Source organism: Diadema antillarum, unplaced genomic scaffold (genome assembly GCF_040938485.1).
Source record: "Diadema antillarum isolate AM-2024a unplaced genomic scaffold, OU_Dant_1.0 seq00001051_RagTag, whole genome shotgun sequence".
Lineage (NCBI taxonomy): Eukaryota > Metazoa > Echinodermata > Echinoidea > Diadematoida > Diadematidae > Diadema > Diadema antillarum.
This window is the reverse complement of record NW_027271881.1, coordinates 692,130-718,582: the sequence shown is the minus strand read 5'-3', so window position 1 is coordinate 718,582 and position 26,453 is coordinate 692,130. Positions and strand designations below refer to the sequence as shown.

General features: G+C 40.1%; 1 protein-coding gene across 1 annotated transcript in view; it reads right to left on the bottom strand.

The window, feature by feature from the left end:
• Positions 1–11,517: 11,517 nt before the first annotated feature.
• The window catches only part of LOC139743127 (uncharacterized), a 104,164-nt gene continuing 89,228 nt past the window's right edge, over positions 11,518–26,453 (bottom strand). The window contains exon 10 of the mRNA XM_071653636.1: positions 11,518–11,649. Coding sequence (XP_071509737.1) covers positions 11,595–11,649 — 55 coding nt within the window. The 3' untranslated portion in view covers positions 11,518–11,594. The remainder of the gene's footprint in view (positions 11,650–26,453) is intronic.

Below are 26,453 nucleotides of genomic sequence, written 5' to 3'. Positions count from 1 at the left end.
GCAATACCACTATACATGACATTATATTTTCGTTACCATGAGTTCCATATATTCATTTTCCAATCTCTATAGAATAATTGCTAGTTTTGTGATATGTTTGTCTTGTAATTGCGTATTTTAATCACAGTTGAGGTTATTTTCTAACTGAAATAATGTTGGTTGTTGGTATCTCTTTCCTGAGAATAACCATGTACTTTGAGATTGTGTTTTTATGGATCCTTAGGCCTTGCTATAACTAGAGTTATTGTCCTAAATCTATTTCCCACTTTGGGTTTCTTTTAAGTCTGCCAAACTGATTATTTTCAGTGTTTTACGTTATTTTAGACATTCGTGGATATCTCGGGTTTGCACGTTTGTGTTCTGTGTAATCTGTATACCTACATTGATTGTATTCCTTAAAGGTAATATGCTTCTGGAACGTCTCATAATTATCATACTGTACATACTACATTGTATTCGATTGAATTTTAAGTTCTCATATGATTGCGGCTTATGCCTTGAATTTTCACTATCTCCTCTGTTTACCTTTTCTATAAATTTCATGTCTTACGTCTCTTTACCACCCTTTCTTTCTCTCTATAAGATATCTCAATCCCAGTCTTTTTCTCCCTCCATTGCTTTTTCAAAATTTTGCTATTTTCTCTCTCATTTTTTTTTCTTATGTTATCAGTAGTAATGATGAGGGTGTTAGCTTCATATATGGTTCATTTTCCGATTACAATTCGCTCACCTATGCATTTGTTTAGATGTGTTTTTCATATTGCGTTCATATTGCGTTTTGATTAGGATAATTTCATATATTATTGTATTTTTTCAGAAATCATTTCTTTGCCCAGTTTGAACCAGTTTAAACATTTTTTTGTTGGTTTTAATTTCTCTAATTTAATATTTGCTGTATATTTGTTGTGCATTGATCATATGGATAGAAAATCCAGTAAGGTGTAGAGGATGATATGGACAATGTTATTCAAATTAATGTTGATGTTGGTTTTAGATTATCATTTTTGTTTTCTATTTGGTTTTTCTTTCCCATTTGCAATGTCCTGATTTCTTATCAATATCCATCAGTTTATAATTATGAAACGAGGACGTTTCTTTTTGAAAGATGAGACGAATGTAAGACGGAAAGATGCTACCCTGAACATTGGTTCATTTAGAAATCCAGTCCACCCCAAACCCTGTTTACAATTCCCACAGTTTCAAAGTTCCTATATTCTTTCATTAGCAATGTCATTGAACTCCCCATGTAAACTCCTGTTTACAATTCCCACAGTTTAATAGTCCTTATATTCTTTCATCAACAATGTCATCAAACTCCCATGTAAACTTCCCGTGTAAAAGCCCACCATCACAATATACTCCTTCCTCTAGTAATCCGCAATGAACTTAATACTTAATCCTTCCTCTTGTTCTGTAAGTAATTCAGACTCCTGTATTTACAGTTCCCACAGCCAGTCCTTTGTCCAGTTCTACTACATTATTGTAACCAAAGTAATTGTTACATCAAAGACCCATCTCTTATATAGTACCTCACATGGTTAGATGGGTCATTCTGGATTCTCCCCTCTTGGGGACAAGTCCTCAGGGGCGATACTCCCTGGCCATACCCATGACCATTGTCATGGGTAGCTATATGGCTACCAAGCGAATTTAGGGAGTCTGCGTGCATCTACATCTGTTGTTATATTCTACGTTGGATACATTATATATTACCAATAAATGTGCACTTGTCTAAACTGCATATCATGGTTTGAACCTGGTTTTCCTTCGCGTCTGAACGTAAGAGTTGTGATTGTACCACGCTACATAACCCGACAAGGGACACACAAATCACACTCTTACATTATCATCATATTTTATTCCATTTTTTTTTAAGGGAACTTACTCAAGAGGCAAGAGAAGAGCCTGGCAAGTTACGATCGGGTAAATGGACACGTTTAGGATTTAATGGCAGCATTCTAATCCTGGCATGAATTTCTGTCAGGAGAGTGGCATGGTCACACAGTACGGTAACAGGGTGAGCAAATGAAGACAAAAATGACATCTTGTTTGTTGGTCACTTTTCCCCAAATAGATATTTTTTGATGAGCAGCTACACAAAAAAACATGTGACTCTCCCCAATCAGTTCTAATGACCCCTGACAGTTTCTCACTACTGCAGTACAGCTTATTGCCCAGAGGCAAGATTTTTGGCTTAGTCTGTGGAATGAGGCAGCATTTTGAACATTTCACCCCCCATATATGAAACAGTCAACAATGTTAATTTGATGGTTTGGAACAGGCTTTCATTGCACGCATGCTGACGTGGCTTGCCACTCTCCACGATCTGCATGCTTCACTTTAAAGGGGGACCGCCACTCCCCTATTCCTCTTGAAATTATCAAATGAAGAATGAAGTCAAACATAAAGCAGAGTAAAAAAAGTTGTAAGTTACAGAGCAAGTGCTTAATTCAAGCTTGGACAAAGAATCAAAAAAGAAAAATCTGAAATTGTGCAATGTTTATGTATGTTTTCACAGCGATATCAGTTACAATTGCATAATTTGTATACAAATGATGTAACAATGCCATAATTTTATGGTTTGTATATCAGAGATTTGATAGCAATTCCGTTTCTGTTATTTTGCATGTATTCTATTAATCTAACCTCCTGATACATGACAACTAAATGATATTTTTTTTTGTACAAAGTGCATAATATTCTACTTTTTTTCTCATAAACAAGATTAAATTTTATGAAAATTTGCAGAAAGGACATGCAGAGTGCTTGTGAGGTAATAGCATTATCAACTATACTCTGGACTGTGAAAAACATAAAATAACTGGTTCATGAAAACATGTTAAGCAACAAAGTTCAAATGCTACAGACTTCATAACAATTACATGTTTAGGTACCACACCATTACATAAGGAGCTTGGGCAAATGCCATGAAACCAGTGTATATTCAGTAGTCTTGCATTATATCTATATATTGTTTTCATGTAGACAGCTGTAGAACAGTGAACACCCAATTCCAGCATTTATGCATAATCTTGAAAAGGTGTTAAAGAAGAAGAAGGGGAAAAACAAACAAACAGTATCAATACAGACTTTCAGATTGGCAGAAATCATCCAACAATGTCAGTCTGAAATCTACCTGGCATCTAATCAATCTATGTATGGTTCAGTCCTGCGGGAACGCTGACCGAGATCTTTGGGATAGAGGAGCCCCAGAAATAACTGACAGACAGTTGGCCAGGCCAAACACCTTTTGGTCCTGTTTGACCCACATCAGTAGAGACATCACAACCCTGTGGGGACACGTGACTCAATTTTTTTTGCAGACAAGAGAAGGAGATGGAAGGAGCTGTCATCATACATTTCACACAGGAGGTAAGATGAAGGAGAACCATGAGTTGTTTGTATAGGAGAACTACTCCACTGTGCCCAACACCTCTCCCTTCAGAGAGTATAAAGCCTTCACAAAAAGTTAGCCATGCTGTAGGGAAATTGATGACATGACAGGGCGTCATTACACAACTGGAACTGGAAAAAAAACCCAAATAAGCAAACTTAAAAGTATTATCCCCACATTTGCTCTCTCTGGAATATTGTTTGAAACTCATGAATCTCACTGGCTAAAACATCTAAGTTACTCTGACAGGTTTTCCCACTCCCCCATTGAAAAAGATTTGTTCTTTGATATCGTCTGAAATGCATTAATTCATATATTTGTGGCCACTAAAAGTTCAGATATGGAAATAATGATGTTTTTAGCTTACTGCAATCTGGAAACAACTCACCATACAAGAGCTGTGTCACAATACCCTGTCCTGCCAATTAGATACGTATGTCTCAATAAAATTTTGGTAGAAATGAAGAAGTATATGCACATGTGCATACACTTCAGCAGAAGTGAAAAGCAAAAGTCTAGTTTAATAAGGCTCTACCTCTTTAGTCATGGTATTGGAGTGGTCAAACTATTCAAAAAAACAGCAAGCATCCAGACTTGAGTAAAACTCAATTGGTATACAACTCTACACCAAAAATTGGTCAAAAAAGAAATTCAGGGGACATGACTGGGAGAACTATGATTCAAGTCTGCATTCAGATTTGCAAAAATTACTTGACTTGCAAACATTTCTTTGAAAGTGTAAGAGCCCTCCCCACCCCCTTCAGAGGAGTTCGGCAGTCATGTGACAGCGTAGCTCACAGAATGCGTGAAGGCCAGTCAAAGAGGAACGGCGTGAGTCACAAGTAAACCAACCATTGTGTTGACAAACTTGACAGGCCGAAGGAAACACCTTTACAAGGCAACAAGTCAGTTATCGCGAGGCATCCATGGGCTGCTGTCACTCTTACTTTGGGGGAACGGGATCGCGAAAAAGTCTTCTCCAGACACGCAACATTCCACGACACTGTAGAATCAACTTATTCACATGTACACACAAAAAAAAAACAACCATAACAACAATACCTTAAACAAATACCAGAAGCAATGATTATGGAGTTTATAAACAATCAAAAGTAGAATATTGATATATGTATATTACTGATGTGTTCTCTGAAACATATCTAAATGATCAAGCACAAATTTGCATTAGCAAAATATACTAGATATAAAACTGTGTGTATTTGTGTGTGTATAAGAGAGAGTGTGTATGAAGTAAATAAGAAGAAATTAAATTGGAACCACATATCGAAAGGGGGGGGGGAGGGGTTGTAAATGGTGATTATGGACAAGAAGCATTTAAAAAAAAATCTTCTCACATGCCAATAACAATGGTGTAAGGTAATGTTGCCTTTCAAAATTTGTAATCTGCATGGCAGAATTTGAAACTATACCATTCCATATCTTTCTTAGTTAATATTTCATTTTTATGAAACCTGTAGCATTCTGCTCATCTGCTTTTACCCTGTTTATCAAAGACAGCTCAAAAATGGAATGGCACGACACTTTTTGAAAGACTCAGCCCCAGATGAGGATTGGAATTCAAACGTTCCAATCTATCAGTTTCTATATTGTCAACTTTTTATCATCTCAAAAACATCATGGTCTGAGAACATGCCAGTGATCGCTCAGTGCATTCTTTGATGTTTCTACGCAAAATTCATATCACGTCTTACAAACGCTTTGCCCAAATATGGCCGTATATAATCAGCGCGCAATTGTGTGTTGTGGTTGAGGCAGACTAACAACTGTCACTGGTACGGGTCGGCGAGGATGGAAGAGAAGGGAGGATGTGACACGTCACGTGCATTATCACCTCGCATTGGGTCGGTTGCCGTGGCAACAGCTCCTGTTGTCTTGGAGGGGAAGCAGCCGACAGTACCTTGACCTGCCAATGTCACCCCATTGCTCCCGCCTCAAAGAATACAGCCAAGTCAGGAAGTGGTAATTTCTGCTGCCACGCAAAAAAAAAAGAAGAAAGAGGCTGTGTCATCATTGCAGGGGACAGGAATGAGACCTGACGGATGAGTCAGAGTAGACCCGATGAACCAACGACAACGGTGAACACAGTATGCAAATTTACGTTTGCTTACGCAGAGAAGCACGAGTGCAATGATTCCTTCCTTTACACATATTTTTCAACCAAACTTTTACAGGGAAAAAAAGAATTGAATTGTTATCTTACTAGAATGCATGCACATGATTTGTGAAGCTACTCGCAAGTCGCAGCTAATTTTTCACCTTTTTATCGTATTTGCCTCATAGCATTCATCAACATACGTGTCGAAATAAGGTTTCAACAGGTGTCACTCCGAAACTCAGATACCAGCAACAGAGTAATTAAACCATTCATCCATAACACATTAAATACAATTTTGCTGAAAATTTGTCCAATAAAGCCATGATACTTGTAGTGCTTTTTGGGACCATTTATTGCCTGTGAGGCAGGATATTATAAGTTTGTTAACTTGTAAGTCATCACATCTATCAATATCGTATGGAAATTTATACTTGTTAGATTGTTAACAAATTCCATAAAGATGTGAGGATATTTTTATTTATCTTTTTTTTTTTTTTGGTTGGTTTGGTTTTAATTACGGTAATACCATCTTGTAAAGAAGCCCATTCACTAACAGCGTAAAATAACTCAAGGTAAAACTTCGTAACTTGTTTCACCTTTGAAGGAAGAAGGAGAGAGAATCGTGTTCAGGTAGGCAGACAATCTATTCTAGGGTCTAATCCTAAAATCGTTGACAGTCATTCAATATAAGTGTTCCCTTTCATTTTCCCCTTAATCATGCAGATGATCCCCAAGATGTTTAAAAATAGCAGCACAGACAGGGGAAGGGGAAACAGGAGCTGGGTCAGCTTATATTGCCCCATATCATCTTTGCTGCTCCGAAAGTTCATCGGGCTTGGCTCTTTCTTTTCTTGTTTGTTCTCGCCATTCATTTCAAAGGCACTACCACATTTAACAGTTTAGTGAGAAGCATCATATCTACGCCTCTATTGACAAATAGCAAACTGTGCCTGGATGGAGGCATGTGATTTTCTATAGAAGCAGTACAGTGTACTCCCATTACAGCGAAAACAGTTATAACAAAACTCTTGTTAAAAAAATTTAGATCCCAACATTATCACCTATACTTACTTACCTATACATGTACTTTATTGTTCCAGCTATTGTTCAGCTATAACAAAATTTTGATATAACAAAAGAAGAGTTTCGGTCACAAGAACTTAGTTATAATGGGAGTCGCCTGTATTTCTCTTGCAGCTTGTATGATCTTCTCCTTTGTTCGTTTGAGACAGAAAGTGACATGTTTGATGTAAAAATATATCGAGAAACAGTAGGTGATAAAAACAATTGCAACAAAAGTAGCAATGATAACAATACTTACTATTATGGCAATAAAGATATTCATTGCCATAACTATGGTGAGAAAATACCTTTACCATCATCACTGACAGTATGATGATCCATTTGTCATTCGTGAGACAAGGCAAACACAATAAGGAAATGATACTTTGATAAAAATCTGAATCCAAACTAAAATACATGTATGCTTGATCTCAGCGAATTTTCTTTTTCCACCTCTGATGGTCGAGGTAATTTTTGGTGATGCTTATCATTCTGCATATCAATTTTGGTTTATTCTATGACAAAATCATTAAAAAATAAACAAACACCCACCTAAGATTACTCACACCAACATATCTGGTATCTTTTGCATTACCGTTTATAGGTGAAACTGTGTCTTCATTGAGCCGTGATGGAGAAAATGCTCATAACTTCTTAATACCATAACAGACTCAAGTTGCACGTCATTAATGACTGGACACGATACCATTGTACGACAAGGAAATAAGAGATCAAATGATAGCCACAACAACCTTTTTTTTTTCTTTCTTTTTGGTCAGTATGTGTGATGTATGTACTGAATCTCGAGAATACACCTTTATGATTTTTTTTTTTGTGGTGAAAATATGAATTGTCTGAAGATTCTTCTAAAAGTGGGCAATTGTATATGTTCCTGTTCATCTAACCAGTAAAAAGCCAGAGACTGTTAACTCCACAAATATTAAATTGCAGTGTAACATCCTTCTAGTTCTCATTTGGCATCTGATTACATCACGTTGACACAACACTGTAATCAATCTATCATGTGATAGTGGGAACACTGACACAAGTGACAAATGAAAATGAAGACAATATTTTCCTGGCTTATGCATTATACTTGAAAAACAGTAGGGAAATTATGCAATAAAATGAAAGAGCATGGTCTTTCAGGAACTCTGATCCCCCCCCCCCAAAAAAAAATAGTGTACTTTAAAGGGTGTGTACAGTTCTGGTCGAGGTGAGGATTTAGCTTTTAACGTTTTACGAGATATTCAGAAACCACTCCATGAGATGTCAAAGAGCATGCAATTCTAAGGGGTATCAAAAGTTTATTTGATGAAAATCGGTTTTGAAATGGCTGAGATATCCAAAAACAAGGTGAAACAAAGGGATCCTAGTAAAAGGCGTGGCCTGTCGTCTTTTATTATTAACACTTTGATATCTCAGCCATTTGAAAACCAATTTTCATCAAACAAGAGACCCGCGGGTCTAGCGCTCACCTGAGTATCGCAAGTTCACCTTTCATGCAGTCACTAATCTAAATTAAAATTTGACCAGGCATTCTCAAGTAGAAGATGAAAATGTACAATAAGGGCCCAATTTTTTTAAAGATTCCTTAATTTGGGGGGATTGGGGCCCCCTGGGGCCCTCTGGGTGGGGCATGGTGCCCATTTTGATAAATTGAGATCCTGACCCCCTAGGGATGCTACCTGCCAAGTTTGACAAAAATCCATCATGAGGTTTTCAGGAAGAAGATGAAAATGTACAATTCAGGCCCCCATTTGGACCCTTCCAACCACCCCCCCCCCCCTACCCAAGAGGGGCACCCCTGGATCTCCTATGAACAAACTTCAAACTACAGTCATTAATGTACTCACTCATAATATTATCTCAGCTCTATAACTTCTGATTCTAGAGAAGATTTATAAAGATTCCTTCATTTGGGGGGTTTGGGACCCCTGGGGGCCCCCTGGGTTGGGCATGGTGCCCATTTTAACAAATTGAGATCCTAACCCCCTAGGGATGCTACCTGCCAAGTTTGGTGAAAATGGGTCATGGGGTTTTCAAGAATAAGATAAAAATGTACAATTTAGGCCCCATTAGGACCCCTCCTCACCCCCTCCCCTGGGTCCCAAGGGGGGCACCCCTGATTCTGCCATGAACAAACTTGAAACTACAGTCATCAATGTACTTACTCATAGTATTAACTTAGCTCTATCACTTCTGGTTCTAGAGAAGAAGATTTTTGCGGATTCCTTAATTTTGGGGGGTTTGGGCCCCCTGGGGGCCCCCTAGGTGGGGCATGGTGCCCATTTTAACAAATTGAGTTCCTAACCCCCTAGGGATGCTACCTGCCAAGTTTGGTGAAAATGGGTCATGGGGTTCTCAAGAAGAAGATGAAAATGTACAATTTAGGCCCCATTAGAACCCTTCCCCACCCCCCTCCCCTGGGTCCCAAGGGGGGCACCCCTGATTCTGCCATGAACAAACTTGAAACTACAGTCATCAATGTACTAACTCATAGTATTAACTTAGCTCTATCACTTCTGGTTCTAGAGAAGAAGATTTTTACAGATTCCTTAATTTTGGGGGGTTTGGGCCCCCCTGGGGGCCCCCTGGGTGGGGCATGGTGCCCATTTTAACAAATTGAGTTCCTAACCCCCTAGGGATGCTACCTGCCAAGTTTGATGAAAATCGGTCTTGGGGTTTTCAAGAAGAAGATGAAAATGTAAAAAGTTTACGCACGACGCACGACGGACGACGGACGACGGACGACGGACGACGGACGACGGACGACGCACGACGCACGACGCACGACGGACGCCGGACGAAGGGCGATCGCAATAGCTCACTTGAGCCTTTGGCTCAGGTGAGCTAATAAATGTTGAATCCTTCTTAAAATTACATGCTCTTTCATATTTCATAAGAGGTTTCTCATTATCTCACTTAGGAATGTTCAAAACATGAATCCCCACCTCAACCAGTGCTGTACAGTCCCTTTAACTGGAACTGTGATATAGATATTTTTGGTTGGAGAAATTGGATTGTCCTGCTACATTAGTGGCCACAATTGTCGACAGAGAAAGAATAAAAGTGCAGGTTGTCAGTTACAGTATTTCTCCAGAGTTTCAGAACGAGTAACTCTTGAGCACTTTAACAAAATGGATCACTTATCCTGATGCTCTGTCTAAAGTATCATATTTATGTTTGTAAATTTCAGAAAAAAATCATAGATTTCCAGGGTTTTAAAAATCATCTGAACATCAGTCAGAAGACAGAACAAAGAGTGGGGAAAAGGAAAAGGGAAATGAAGGTTACATTTCAGTAAATGGAGGTTTGACAAGTGATTTGACCTTTAAGGTTTTTTCAAAAATGTTTTAACTGAAGAAAAAGCATAACATATAAACAAGAACAAACAATACATGATATATCACACTTTACACTTTGTATCAATTGCTCCATACTGTGTTTTTCCTTTGTCTGCTTTTTTTTTAGATTAATGATCAAACTATGATTACCTGTTTTAAATCAATGAAAACAGAGAAAAAGTTCTGTCTGTTTGTCACCTTGATGAGAACTATGCACAAATAGTAGCGAGCTTTGCAGAAAAGGGAAGTGATAGATAATCCCTTTTCTGCAACAAGGAAAAATTCAAAATTTGAATGTTGGTCATGATTGCAGCGCGACCTATTTGATTTAGGCATGTGCTCACACATGGTCTGACCACGGACAGTTATTCAACGCCTGGAATTCAATACTGCTGGGAAGAAGCTGCTTGCCATCGCGCGCGAAAGCCGACCGCCAGTATCGGATGTTCTCTTCCCTTTGTTCCAAAAACCTCCGTCCTTTCTCCACTCGCTGGTCATGAGACCAGGAGCTAGGAGGCTGAAAGGCGATCAGTCAACCTGATCCACAAAAACTCAGCACTACTGCACCATGGCAAGCCATCTCGGCTAAAGTAAGAGAGTGCGTGTCTTGAGAACAGAAGAGAAAAGTGCTGGATGGGGGATTAGAAGAGTAATATGAACTTTCCTGGGGAGAATGGAAAACAAGCTGCAAATTGGCAGCAACCCTATCCTCAGTGGTAATGGATCCAGCCAGCTCTCATATATCATGCCATGGCCCATAATATCAGTTTGTACATCTTGGCTGCAGCACAAGCAAGGTGATTAAAGGCAGACCTAGGGATATGGCAGCAATGACATGCAAAACAAAGTATGATACACACACATGCTCATGACACAGCCATGAAACTTCGTTTGGATTACCTTGCTTGAGTTGCATTCTTCTATTACTGCTCTACTTCAGCTGTAATCAACTCCAGAAACTAGACTACACAGACTAGGGTTGAAATTAACTAATGAAATAATGATAAAAATTCCTATTTTGAAAGCAGAGGATATTCAATTACAGTCTAGAAATATGTTTGTTTGTGGTGTGTGTGTGTGGGGGGGGTATGGGTGTGTGTCTGTGAACTTAACTTTTTTTCTGTTGTTGTCCTGTTGATGGTGCAAAAACAGCTGAAGTATCATTCATTCAAAGATAACATCAAAGCATGGTGACAAAAACCCTTTAAGACACCTAGTGTTTTTATGTTTATCGTGCAACGTGTAGACATATGACACATCAATGAGCACTTTCACACAAAAAGGCGACGACGAAAAAATACAATCTGATGGCTGCTTTCAGACCTTGCGCTTCATCACGTAGCAGTGGGAGCTGCATTACATGCACTATGATAAAGCCCCATCACTTACTTATATGACTTATGGACATGAGAGCATTAAAACACACAAAAAATCCCCCAAACAATACTCATCCGAAATGATGCCAAAACCATCACTGCAATTATATGACATACTCCTATGATGTATCAGTATACAAGAATTAAGACAAGCAGTTCCATCATGACAGTATTGTATCCATATGTTGTATATTGATCAAGAAGTCTGTCGGCTTAATGGGGGTATAGTAAGCTGCAAAGTTTCTCGTAATTGTCAAGAAAGTATTTTTCAAAAGCAGTCGAGGAAAGCAAGCAGAAACTTACCTTGAATCATTTTTGTCAGCAACAGGAAGTGTTTGACTTAGCCGTTTGGATCTGTAGAAGAAAGAAAAAAGATTAATTGATTTGTTTATTCATATATATATTTTGATATCATTTTGTTCACTCCTTTTGAAGGGAGAGGTACAGGCATATATAAATCATCTTCTTCAAACGTGGTGAAAAGCAAAATATTGTCAAAACAGCATTCCTCTGCTCCAAGTGCAGCTTTAGAAAGATCAAATGAAAATGGTTTACTTATGTTTTAAATGAAAACTGGAAGGCTTGACTTGTTATGCTTTAACCAATAAGGCCCTTGGGAAATTTGCCACAGGAATTATCATCTTGTCATTATCAAATAAGCAATGGTGAACTTTAATGCAAATCTTTAATTGGAGAATGTCCTAAATTGGAACTGGTCATACTCATTAAAATGCACAACATAGGAGAGAAATGTAAAAACATTTGCCATTTATCAAAGTGGCAATAAATGGGAAAGAATTATTTAATAGATTGCCATATTGAGAGAAAATAAAAGGAACTTTAATCTAGACCTTCCTTGCAATTATGTAATTCATGTCACAATTTTTTTTTGCTTTTAACTAATTAATCTAAACTTTCCACTCATGTTATCCATTTTTTTTAAAAACAGTCGTTCTCAAAGAATTTTACATACTTTTTCCTGCAAGTTACACAATATACGTTTTGTAGTAACATTTTGGAGTATTCTTGCAAGATCTTTTTATTGACTTGAATTACAATTTCGAGGCAAAATCTATTTGGTAATGGCTTTACCAGAAAAAAAAAATAATAACAACTTACATCTTCCAGTCACCCAAATTAATAGAAACTTAATAAAGTATGACCAACATACACATTTGTGAAGATGCATGGACTGTGAGAAAGATGATTGGATATTGCAATCATGTTTGAGCGTATTACTAATAACGTAATAGGAAATACTTTTTCAGTTGTTTTTTCTTTGCTTCATTATGAATAAACCCATGAGAGATATTATGAGTGATTTAAGGAAGATTATCCAGACCAACGGTCCTGAGTAAACCTCAGGGATGCAAGCAGAGAGAGAAGAATAAACAAGGGGGGTCTAAACAGAGGTATCTTACGCTAAAACAAACAGACACATGATTAAAATTAGGAGAGACATGTGCAAAAAAAAGTGCAATAGGGAGACATCAGTGTTAATGCAAATAAGTGATTATACATACAGATAAGTGTGTGGGCGGGTGTACATCATCATGTGTGTGAACATTCTTTTATACACAATGTTGGGTGCAGGGTTTATTTCATATTGACCGTGACAATCAAATCATTTGTAAACCATACAAAGATATAGAAGATATGAAAGATGTCTTGAAAGCCTTTCATTATTAAGTGGAATATTTAAGCCATACTGCTCTTACAGATACTTTCTTATTAACCGTATCTTGTTACAAATTAAATGAATGGATATAAATCATCTTTTGCATTCTGGTATGATAGAAATTTTGGGGATGGGGATAATGTTGAGGAAATTTATGAGATACAACTATTTGGGATTACATGATGGCAGTTGGATAAGCAATATGCATAATGATAATAAATGTGTGTACAAATTTGTCTGAATTTACAAGTAATGATGGAAGTTGATCAGAAGTATATTTGCTCAAATTTCACTTAATGGCAAAATCTGAATAGCAATGATTTTTAGTGTGTAGGAAAGAGAACAATGTTTGTAGGGTCCAAACTCCCTATTCAAGTCATGTTACAATTATGGCATAACGTAAACTACAACTGAAATGGACACAAGCATCAATAAGCATATTTTCAATATAAGTAACAGGTGCTTGACATTATAGCTGGAAATCCAAAAGTATAAATAAACAGAGAAAAATAGAGAGAGGGGATGGGGAGGAGAGGAAGAGAGAATATAGGTTTAGTTTAGAGAAGGGCGAGGCTGGAATGCCTTCGCCAGAGTTGCCGTCAAAGGTGGCTCTAATTCCTGCCGACGTCTCGATCGCTTGTAAACAATCCGCCATCAGGAGAATTATGATCAGCGGCGAATTGGAGCCAGTCAGAGTGCGAGGAAAGCGTCATTGTTATAAGTTAAAAGACGGGAACTGCAACAGCATCAACGAGTGCGACAAGGATCTGGGGAACAAGCAATGAGTTAGTCTTCCCGATCCATCCTAGCTGGTTGATCAAGACTGGTGATGGATGTTCATTATCCTCCGAAGGTCCGTTACTCCAAAACACACAAATTCCCTATAATCGATGCTCGTTAATCCGAAAATGAAAAAGGTTTCTTTAATCCGAACATTTGTGGCATTATTCCGAAGGTTCATATTTCCGAAGGTTCGTTTTTCTAAAGGTTCATAATTCCGATACTGAAATAAGGTTCGTAATTCAGACAATGAAAAAAGGTTCGTAATTCAGACAATGAAAAAAGGTTCATAATTCAGACAATGAAATAAAGTTCATAATTCGAAAATGAAATAAGGTTCGTAAATCTGAAAATGAAAGAAATGTGTGTACTTACAAACCTTTTTTTCGTTTTTGGATCCACAAACCTTCGGAACAACGAACTTTTTTATTTTCGGACTGACGAACCTTCGGAATAACAAACCATATATTTCAATTGGGATTAACGAACCTTGGATATAATGAACTTTATTTTATCTTCGGAATTACGAATCTTCGGAATTACGAACCTTCAGAAGAATGAACCTTCGAAAAAACGAACCTTAGAACAAGGCAAGTGCCATAATGTGTCTCACCCATTTGCGTACAAGAAATTGTACGCGAATGGGATATAACAGATAAAACAAGAGATAAACAGATACAAAGAGATATAAAAGGGTAAAAATCTATGGCAAAAAAAGAAATGTGCCATAAATAATCAACATTGGGCCCTTAAAGTTCATTGACGCCTGCCTGTGACCTTTGACCTTGTGGTGACCATCCACTCCCCAAGGGACATCTACCATCCAAGTTTGGTCACAAACAGAGTTATGGATCAAAAGTTATGACCCATAATAGAAACGGGCCATAAAAATTTAACACTGGGCTCTAAAAGTTTGTTGACCCCTGTTAGTGACCTTTGACCTTGTGGTGATCACCCACTCCCCAAGGGTCATCTAACATCCAAGTTTAGTCACAAACAGACCTATGGATCAAAAGTTATGACCCATAATAGAAACGCGCCATAAAAACTGACCATTGGGCTCTAAAAGTTCGTTGACCCATGCTTGTGACCATTGACCTTGTGGTGACCATCCACTCCCCAAGGGACATCTACCATCCAAGTTTGGTCACAAACGGAGTTATGGCTCAAAAGTTATGACCCATAATAGAAACACGCCATAAAAACTTACCATTGGGCTCTAAAAATTTGTTGACCCTGCTCGTGACCTTTGACCTTGAGGTGATCATCCACTCCCCAAGGGACATCTACCATCCAAGTTTAGTCACAAACCAACCTATGTATCAAAAGTTATGACCCATAATAGAAACGCGCCATAAAAACTTAACATTGAGCTCTAAAAGTTTGTTGACCCATGCTTGTGACCATTGACCTTGTGGTGACCATCCACTCCCCAAGGGACATCTACCATCCAAGTTTGGTCACAAATGGAGTTATGGATCAAAAGTTATGACCCATAATAGAAACGTGCCATAAAAATTTTACATTGGGCTCTAAAAGTTCGTTGACCCCTGCTTGTGACATTTGACCTTGTGGTGATCATCCACTCCCCAAGGGACATCTACCATTCAAGTTTAGTCACAAACAGACCTATGGATCAAAAGTTATGACTCATAATAGAAACGCGCCATAAAAACTTAACATTGGGCTCTAAAAGTTCGTTGACCCATGCTTGTGACCATCGGCCTTGTGGTGACCATCCACTCCCCAAGGGACATCTACCATCCAAGTTTGGTCACAAACAGAGTTATGGATCAAAAGTTATGACCCATAATAGTAACGCGCCATAAAAAACTTACCATTGGGCTCTTAAAATACGTTGACGCCTGCCTGTGACCTTTGACCTTGTGGTGACCATCCACTCCCCAAGGGACATCTACCATCCAAGTTTGGTCACAAACGGACCTATGGATCAAAAGTTATGACCCATAATAGAAACGCGCCATAAAAAACTTACCATTGGGCTCTGAAAGTTCGTTGACCCATGCTTGTGACCATTGACCTTGTGGTGACCATCCACTCCCCAAGGGACATCTACCATCCAAGTTTGGTCACAAATGGAGTTATGGATCAAAAGTTACGACCCATAATATAAACGTGCCATAAAAACTTAACATTGGCCCCTAAAGTTCATTACCCCTGCCTGTGAGTTTTGACCCTGAGGTGACCCTCATATATGGTAAAACGTGAAACTTTGTATGACCCCTCTTCCCTCGAAGTTTGATTGCAATTGCAGCCCAGAGTAAAGAGTTATTGAAGTTTTTGTAGCGTTACGGACAGACGACGGACGGACGGACAGACGCCGCAGGCGATCCCTTAGGCTCCCCTCACCTCCGGTGGGCTCGACAAAAATGAACCGTATTTCATTTTCAGATCAACGTACCATCGGGAAAACAAAGTGTAACCGATCACAACACCACCACACACACACACACACACAAAGTAAAGGTCGTCCGAATTTCATCACGTTTACTAAAGATTGTCATCTCTGTCTGAAATGGCATGATAGTGATGCGTGTCGATAGATAGATAGATATTCAATTAAAGAAATAAGTTCTTCAATTCACTTGTTTGTTTAAAACACTTGTCACTTGTTTAAATCATCGCACTCTGTAAGTCTGCAAAACCATAATAAACAGCTGAACACTGTACTTCAGAAATACTAGTATATTGAAACATCACATTTGAACAAAGCACCGAGTAATGTAAATGTGATTTTCGACCATTGACGTTATATACAGGTAGTAGATGAAAGAGAGGAGCCGGCTGTGTGTGTGTGTGTGTGTGTGTGTGTGTGTGCGTGTGTGTGTAGAGAGAGAGAGAGAGAGAGAGGCACGGGCTGTATCTTGAGAAACAGGATAGGGGGCGCCGTGATATCGACATCATTGGAGTCTTTGGTACCAATCATGTGCCTGGAGTGAGCACATTTCTTAACCCGTTTCTTATGTATTTCATCTGCTTCGGAAGACTTTTCCCGGAAAGCAATCAACGGGTCGCTGGTAATTCAATCATGCTGCCAAGACATCCGAGAGTGTAGGAAACGGGGAACTCCAGGAGTTTTCCAGGCGAGGGAAGGGACACACACGGGGAGGTAGGACGGGGAGAAATTGATTTGATAAAATTTTGTTTGCCGACTTTTGGCATCGCCTCCAGCGTGGGTATAGCGTGTTGCTTTCCTTCCTCGTCTCGCACATTTGGCGGGGTGAAAGTGATCGCGTGTTTTTGAAATTCAAATTGTTACCTTATCCCATGAAAAAGAGCGCGGTGTAAGGGTGTGAAAATTGGCAACTAATCTGGGTATCTGATGTCCGATATCTAATGCCATGCAAACAAAACCGAGCCCGTTGGAAAAGCTAGCCGAGATCTCTTTATTTTTCCCCCTTTCTAGTGAGCGAAAGCAGACTCCTTTGATAAGGAAAAACAGGAACGAAATGGAGATTTCGTTGTCTTCAACAGAAACTTCCACTTTTTGCGGATGCTTCTCAGCAGCAAAAGGTGACCTCAGGTGAGGTCATGCACGTGGTTCCCGTTAGCACCTCCTCAGACCCATTCCCAAACTTTGGCTGATTTTTTTTTCTTCTGTTTTTCACATTCTTCCAGCTCCACCATCTGTCTGTCAAAAGTCGCATTCCTCGACGCACGATCAACAAGCACAGAGAGAGAGAGAGAGAGAGAGGGGGGGGGGGGCGGCGGCGGCGAGGGAAGGGGGAGAAGAAAAAGTGTTTAGCCTCAACCCTAGACGCAATTTGCATATTTTGTTGTAATGTAATTATTGTTTTCACTGTGAATGTGAGCTTGTGTATTGCTTATACAAATATGGATCCGTGTACACTGCATGTGTGTATTTGTGTGTTCGTTTGTCATATGTACGTGTAGTAGAGCAAGAAAGTACAGTGTACCATGAAATAGAGAACCGCGGAGACGAAGTTGACAGGTGGTCGGTTATACTGCAGCTGGTACCACCAAGGAGGTACATGTACTGTACTAGGCGAGCTCGCTTAGTACCCTCCTTGGTATCATCACCTCCCTGGTAAAACCAAGGAGGTACGGGCGCTATAGCACCTCCTTGGTATAACGAGGATTTTTAGACTGCTCCCTTCATGTGCGTTTGCATTGCTAAGATCAGAAGATGAATGATGTTCCTCAACAGGACAACGAATCTCGCATGTTATGTCTTTTGCTTTGCCAAACGTGGCGGGTATGGCTGCCACCAGCATCATTTAACATCCGAGGATATCATGTGATCGCTTCAATGTGTAAAACTATCTTTCTCTTTCCTCCTCAGACTTGACTTTCGAAATCAATCCAAGGTTTACTTTGCCTTGAGCGCTCGTGGACGGAATGTAGACAAAACCGCAGCCAGGAAAAGCGGAAACAAAGAAAGAAAAGAAAAGAAAGAAAGAAAGAAAGAAAGAAAGAAAGCCATTTGCATGCGAGTGAGAAGAAAAAGGCTGTCTGAGATGGATAATTGTCATGGGGAGACTGGAGAAGAAGACTAAGGATCAATGGGGAGGGTTCGCAAGGACAGAGTTTGGAATGTGTCTGGTTCCGAAGACAGGTTTCGGTTTACAGCCCCTGGGGGGCTGTCCTGATGGTGTCCTCAGGAAGGAAACTGCAAGTGGCATTGCGCGGGAGAAACTACCCAGCTGTTTGTCTTGAGCCCCTAGCAACCCGACATTTTGGGTCGGTTTATGGGGATATTTGAAAAAAAAAAATCCCACTGGGTTTATGCTGGAGCCTTTCCATGCTGTGTTAGCCAGTAGACCCGAGGTCAGAGGTTACGGATGCGGGAGTCAAATATATTGGACAATAATATCGAATGCACGTATTTATAACGGCGATTCCACGTGAAGGTATGAAAGCATAATCTTTGACTAAATTTGCTGTGCAAAGGGATGATGAATCCCACAGCTTGAAATGCCACTGGGAGCTGATGCATAAGTAAGACTGCACTGTAACGATCATCGAGGTAGTGCTATAGTTCCCCGGCGTGACTGTTCAGTTCTAGGGTAAACTGTTGTGGATGTATTATGCAGTAGTCATGATTTTCATTATATTTTTTGCTGTCGTCATCACCACCATCGTCATAACTGAGACCACATTATACATGATGCTAGAGCTACGGAGTCATATATCTAATGCATGTTGAGGATGGCTTGAAATATAGAATGAATTCGATAAACAAAGAGGAATCGAAGAACGCTCACTTGAAGACGCGAACACGATGAGAAAAGGAGAGCTCAACTGCGAGACGATCCCGAGGGGCTTTCGTCCGAGTTACGAGCAATCGACAAATTTCGGAGAAGACATTGATGACCCTCGCGAAATCCACGCTGATGCATCGACCTCACGCACAGCGGAACCTTTGCTCCACTCTCTTTTATGCCCCCAAAACATAACCAGTGCGGCATGAAAACACCCCAAATGGAAGATTCATGGCAGTTGTCACGGCAACCGAACTCCAGCAGTGAAGTTTCGTATTTCGAGGGAGAGGGAGGGAGGGAAGGAAAAAAATGAATCCGTGCGGTGGCTAAAAATATAGCATTCTTGTGATCGATGGCTGAAAGCGGGCAATAAATCATGAGCAGTAAACGGTAAAGGTCAGTGAGGGCAGTGGGTGATAGCAGGAAACTTGTGAGTGGCTGGATGTAGGCACACATGTGGCAGCACAGAGTCTTATACAAAGCAGCGCAAATGCGTTTTGTCGACGGGGCGTTCCTCCTCTCCTGTGAAGGAGAGGAGTGCACCTCAATCTCACTCGCTTCTTAGGTCCATTGTTCCCCTCTTTGTTTCCGACTGCTCTCGTAGGCCTCTACGTACTTTGACACTTACAAATTGAAACATCACTTGGGATTTTGTCCAGTACGTCTTAGGACATTTGAAAGAGGCAATATCAACCCACGCGAGTAGGAAATAGAGCAGTTCCACAACAAATAGTTGATTTACAAGCAAACAAACATTCACCAATGTACACACAAAAAATACAGTCGTAGCAGTTGATCACACTGGACCATCACCCTCAGAAAAACCGGAAAAAAAATCTTTGCCTTCATTCATCAGTGCACATAGCCTTCCTCTACACTCGCCTTCTTCAGCGTGCAAGATCGCCGTGATTGTTGCAATATTACACATTTAAAAAGGGAGTTCCGTGTATTGTATTTTTAGTAAGGTATGTAGAGCACGACAACACAACGAACGACGATAATAGCAGAACGTGTTTTTTTTTTCCCTACTCAATCTCGAAGAATTATGACTACGGGAGCGGGAACAGGGGGAGGGGGTGCGAGGGGAGGGGTGAGAGTAGGATATGGGGGATATGCGACGGCGACATGAAGAAAACGCGCATAGTTCACCATTGACCCCGATCTCTTCTAGGGCACTTGGGGGCGCAGGGTCCAACCTCTCTATCTTTCCAGTTCGTCGGTGTTCACTTATTCAACATATTCCCTCTCCCAGAAAGACTTTGTAAGCCATCCATGAACTGAAATGGCAGTAGGCCCGTTTTCTTCCCTTTTCTTGCACGCATAAGACCTATCAATTTTTACACTGAAAGGCTTTCAGTGACGTTCACCGTTTGCTAACTTGCAGAGGATATCAATTCTATTCTTGTCATATAAACGGCAACAGTCCTGTGATATTTGAATACAGTATGTTAATCATTACACATAAAAATTAAGTCATATTCAACCATTTATTTACCAGTTCACGTGCAGTGCTTACTGTGATTTTCATAACTACTCTACAAAGTTCGTTTCCTACAACAGAAAATGAAATTGACAGGAATGTGTGTCATAACAGTAGACAAGAAGCATGCAGCTGAATCAAGGATAGTCAATAGAAAATGGTTAAAACGCCTATAATATTCGTATTTGCTTTAAACAGAATTTAGGTTTCAGGAACAGAGCAGATGCTGCAGGATTTCACTCTGCAAACAAATAGGATAATCATGAAACCGGTATCACATACCGTCATTTCACGCGGAATCGAAATTATGTTCCAAGTACATCAGAGTCATAGGAGCTCGCATAAGACAGTGACAGCTTGAAAAAAAAAAGAATAATGGATCTTTTAACCGTATTGAAATAAATAAACAAATAAACAAAAATAAATGTTTCCTGTCCAAACAGTTCCAGGTCATGCCACTCTGATCTCACTCTGATTTGGAGGGAGTGATGTGATAAAGCATGGCAAACGCTAAGCGATATCTCGCCCGCGCGCATATCGCAATTTGTGATTATAGTGTTTTTCAATATTAAGTTCATCGACATTTTGGCCTTTAACCTTGTCTGACTTCACCAATACTCGGACTTGACCGGCGTCTTCAGGTGATGTACCTGTGGTATGAGTTTTGTGGTCATAGCTCAAAGCCGTGGAAAGTTATCGAGAGCACAATAGCTTAGTGTTGCTTATCAGGGAAAGTTCATTGACATTTTGACCTTTGACCTTTTCAGAATTCGCAAAGACTCAAGCCTGACCGGCAGCTTTAGGTGATGTATCTGTGATGTGAAATTGGTGGTCATAGCTCACTGTTGTGGAAAGTTATTGAGAGAATACCACAATACTACATGTGTACAGTGCTACAGGTAAAGTTCACTGATCATTTGACCTTTGACCTTGTCGGAAATCATCAATATTCGGTCTCAACCGGCATCTTTAGGTTATTATGAACCTGTACTATAAATTTGGTGGTCATAGCTCAAAGATGTGAAAAGTTATTGAGAGTATATACGACAATACTATTATGCACAGTGCTTATTAGGTAAAGATCATTGACCGCTCACCTTTGAACTTGTCGGCCTTCATCCATACTCAAACTTGACCAGCATCGTCAGGTTATATATACCTGTGGTGTGAATTTGGTGGTCATAGCTCAAATATATGGAAAGTTACTGCGAGTACACCTCCCTGGTTACTGCGAACACCAAAATACTGTGAAGGTGTATCAGGGCAAGTTCATTGAACTTTTGGCCTTTGACCTTGTCGGACCTCACCCCTATTAGAAATTCAATCCAATTCAATTCAATTCAATTCAATTCAATCAATCTCTTTCAAACAAGGAAAAGTAGAAATTACGCGGTGCGTAATATATGTCCCCGCCGGAAGAAGCATTTTGTAGCAAAATGTGCAATACAGGTCAACAATCAAGGTCAAAGGTCAAAGAAGTCAAAGGTCAAAATTCTGTGAAGAAGTTTTGAAGCCCTCACCTAGTGCCATCACATAAAGCAAAGAGAATCAAAATCGGGTTAGAAATGGCAAAGGAGTAGCATTTTGTAGCCAATGTACATATAGGTAAAAATCAAGGTCAAAGGTCAAAGAAGTCAAAGGTCAAAATTCTGTGTAGAAGTTTTGAAGCCCTCACCTAGTGCCATCATATAAAGCAAACGGAATCGAAATCGGGTTAGAAATGGCGAAGGAGTAGCATTTTGTAGCAAAATGTACAATATAGGTCAAAAATGAAGGTCGAAGGTCAAAGGTCAAAATTCTGTGTAGAAGTTTTGAAGCCGTCACCTAGTGCCATCACATAAAGCAAACGGAATCGAAATCGGGTTAGAAATGGCAAAGGAGTAGCATATTGTAGCCAATGTACAATATAGGTCAAAAATCAAGGTCAAAGGTCAAAGAAGTCAAAGGTCAAAATTCTGTGTGGAAGTTTTGAAGCCCTCACCTAGTGCCATCACATAAAACAAACAGAATTGAAATCGGGTTAGAAATGGCGAAGGAGTAGCATTTTGTAGCAAAATGTACAATATAGGTCAAAAATCAAGGTCAAAGGTCAAAGAAGTCAAAGGTCAAAATTCTGTGTAGAAGTTTTGAAGCCCTCACCTAGTGCCATCACATAAAACAAACAGAATCGAAAAATTAAACGGCATTTTTAGGTTATGCACCTGTGGTCGTGTGTGTTTAGTGTTCATAGCTCATAATTATAGCCGTGGAAAATTAGGGAGAGTATAGGCCTACATCAAATTGTCGACGCCGCCGCCGCCAACGACGACGACGAGGGAAAAGTGACGCATATGTCTCACTTCCGCTATACGGACGAGAAAAAAAAAGAATAAGTCTATCATTGGAATTTATTCAATGCAAATTTGTCCGTTCTTATTCCTGTAGATCTTCAGGGATTCAGTATCCGTCGCATTTTCATCCTCTATTGCTTGCACACGAGTCATCACCCGCCCTACTTCCTTTTTCTCTTTAACAATCCCTTAAACAATAATGCGTTAAAAAGTTTAGAAGTCTTACAGAATGGAGGCAAAAATCGTGTAGGGGTTTAAACTGGGAGATGCAGCGTCCCCTAAAGTTGGTCGAGTGCAGCCTACTTCATCAACCTCATTAGAGCCTGACTTCAGTGGACGGATGAGGAGGAGACTGCGGAGGAATTAAGTTCTCATTATCTGATTCCGATCAGCTTGATCGATGGCGCGTCGGACTTCGACACGGGCTGACAAAGGGGGGAAGAGTCTCCGGTCCAAGGATGGATTCTACCGTTTAACGAGGGAGAGTCCTGCATTGATGGATGGCTGCTTACCTTTTCTTCCGCTCCTCGATTCTCTCTACCCTGAGCACAGTTCACTTACGAGGCGTGGCGTGTTGATCGCATGCAATTTACGGTCGAATCCACTTCCGAAGAATAATATCGAGTGACATTTTGATACACAGAATGATCGAACGACAAACGCACGATAAACGAAAAAAACAAAAACAAACACCACCCTCACACAACAACAACAGCACAAAGATACATCGCAAAGGCCCTCTGTTTTCACTGTGTTTCGAGGAGTGATGTCCACGTCAATTCGGTTTACATCTCTCATCATCATGATCACAGCTTTATACAGTCGATGAGGCGACAGTTGCAGGAGAAAATAAAAATCGTATGACCTTCTCGTTTCTCTGTATTGCGAGGAATAACTTCAGCTCCTGAAGGATGTCATTTTCATTAATACTAACAGCTATACATCCACAAATAGTTTACGAAGCCCTTCTCGATCGCATTCTCAATAAGTTTTCAGAAGACTTCTGTGTTGTTTTTATGAGACATCATTAAATCAAGTTACGATGTCTGGATGATTTTCTGAACATTGCGGGCATACCGGCTTTAATAACTAGGCCCAAATGAAATTCCATAGCTCGGTCTATTAGCCGATAAATACGCAACAAGATCAGTCACTTTTCATCGTATGAATTACACGTTACTCAAATCATAAAGAAATGAATCGCAGACCATTATTCTCTTTGTATCGAAGCGGAAAGAAATCCTCGCAAAATCGACACCCGGGATTTTTATACACATTGTGAGGGGGTGGGGGGGGGGGGGGGTGGGAGTACCAGGGAAAGCTGACAGCAGTAAAAACGAGTAAATGTTGACATTTACGACTCAGAGAGTATCCAGGTCTGTCTGGTCTCCCTCCCCCTCCCTCCCTCTATATCTTTCCATCTCTATCTATCTCTCTCACTCACCTACACACATACAGACATACACACACACACACACACATGCACACATTACACACATCCATTTCGTGTCCTTCTCCGAATTCTCCATAGCTATTTGCTCAACGATTTATATCGAAGCGGATGTGTATCCTCCATATTGAAAGGCGCCCCGCTTTCGCCGAGCGATACTTCATTATGTTCGGGTTTGCATCCGTCTGAGCATGGAGCTACTTCGTTTGTAGCCTTTAATACTGCTTCCTCCCAGTATAGCATGAATGAATGACGATTTAACAGACCACGAAGCGGCCGTGCATTATTCATGCACACTAACCTTGTGTGGGCGAGAGAGCGACTGTGATTGTGATTGTGACGTACATTTAAAAAAAAAAAGTTGTGATATTCACTAAGAAAAAAAAAATCTTTGCTTGACAAAATACTGCCTGATTGTAACAAAGTCATTATCGAGGCAAATTACGTGTTCACTGAACGAACCCCTTCTTATTGTCGAGTAAGAGAAGTAGGCCTACTGCTTGCTTTGAAGAACGTACGTTTAAAGTGTATTGTCGTTTTGTGATATTTTTTCCAGTTTTTCCAACCCTGTATGATGTCAACAGTTTCTTCGCAGATCAAGAATGGCCACTTTGCAATTCGCCAATGGCCTAAAGGTTTTCGAGTCTAGACGAGACACCTTGGCTTGTGTAACGAAGAGGGTCATAAAATAGTTATTCAGCGGTGAAAGCATAAAACTTAACAACATGAATGATTCCAAATTACGCAAACGGTCTATCAAGAGTGATCGATTTGTACAGAAGGGACAAAGATGAGTGGAAAGTCTTGTCAACTGGAAACGAGACTACTAATGTACTGCGAGAAAACGGAATACATGTATTCTCTAGGATTATGACGTATTCGTATCTCAGTCATCGCGTTCGAAAACGTGTTATCCATTATTATTATGATTTCATATTTAACCTTGGAAGTAAGGGACGCAGACGACGCCCAGCAGAGCAGATGTGCCTCAATGGACACCGCTCAAGGAGAATAAGGGGCCAGAAGTAATTGGCGGGAAGAGTATGATTCACGGAGTTTGTTTTCTGGCATTCCTCTGGCCATTGCTGGGAAGGGAATAAAGGAGTCTCTGCTCGGCACCGCCGCACCTCCCCCGACCCTCGGCTTCGAAAGGTCAAGATTAGAATGTTTACTCATCACTGACTACATCGGGACAGTTTCAGTTGTACATACATGTAAGACATGATAGAGCTTCAGTGCGTAGGAGAGCCTACATCAGGGTTACACCATGGAGATACAACAGCTCCATGTAGCTCCATGGTTACACTATACAGTACTTCAATGTGCGTCGCGGGACAACCCTGCTCTTCAACTCTAGCGGAAAATTATGAAAAACGTATAATGGTATATGACTTGCACTACGGTGTAACGCAACTATTGTTTTCGCTTTAGTTCTCTGTCAGCGCAAATGGTTGGCTTATCATGATGTAGTTCAGCAGTGATACTCCGAGAAGACAAATTTACTCCAAACTCTTCCTCTCAATATTTATAATATTGAGTGACAAGCGTAGACGTGAAATTTACGCGTACTGGGAAAAATAAAAACCAGACAGGTGTTCTTTAAAGTCTTCCGCTTTAAATACAACTCGTTACCAAGACCATTCAACAAAACACTTGGGAAATATGCTTTGAAGTAAATTCAAAACAAAAACATGTACAAAACAAGGACTACCAATCTCATGAGAACCAGTTGTCAAGGATTACTATATTTAGTCGTATTTACACTATTTTTGCATTGATTTATCCGTGTCGAGCCTTTTTCACATTTCGTTTATTTCGAGCAAGTCGAGCGGGACCAGGTGTGGCCGATTATTACCTTCCGGGAAGTGTCAAAGTCAATCGAAAGGCAACTCGCATTGAATTGATTCTCGGAACGAGTGAATGACGTAGAAGCATTCCATTGGCATGAATCATAATTGGTCTTTATACAGCGCTATTACGGCACGAATCAAGTTTGTTATAGTATCGGCGCCTATTTGTGAAGTGGTGTTTGCATTGTCCACTTGCCACGTCATGCTGTGGGTAGGAGTGACTGCATGTTGACATGCGGAGGTTGGTCCACTGTGTTTATATTGATCACTCAGTATTATAAAAGATCTATGCACTTGCTCATGCATTCTCACTGACCGTTAATTCCCTGCAGAAAACCTAGTAGGGC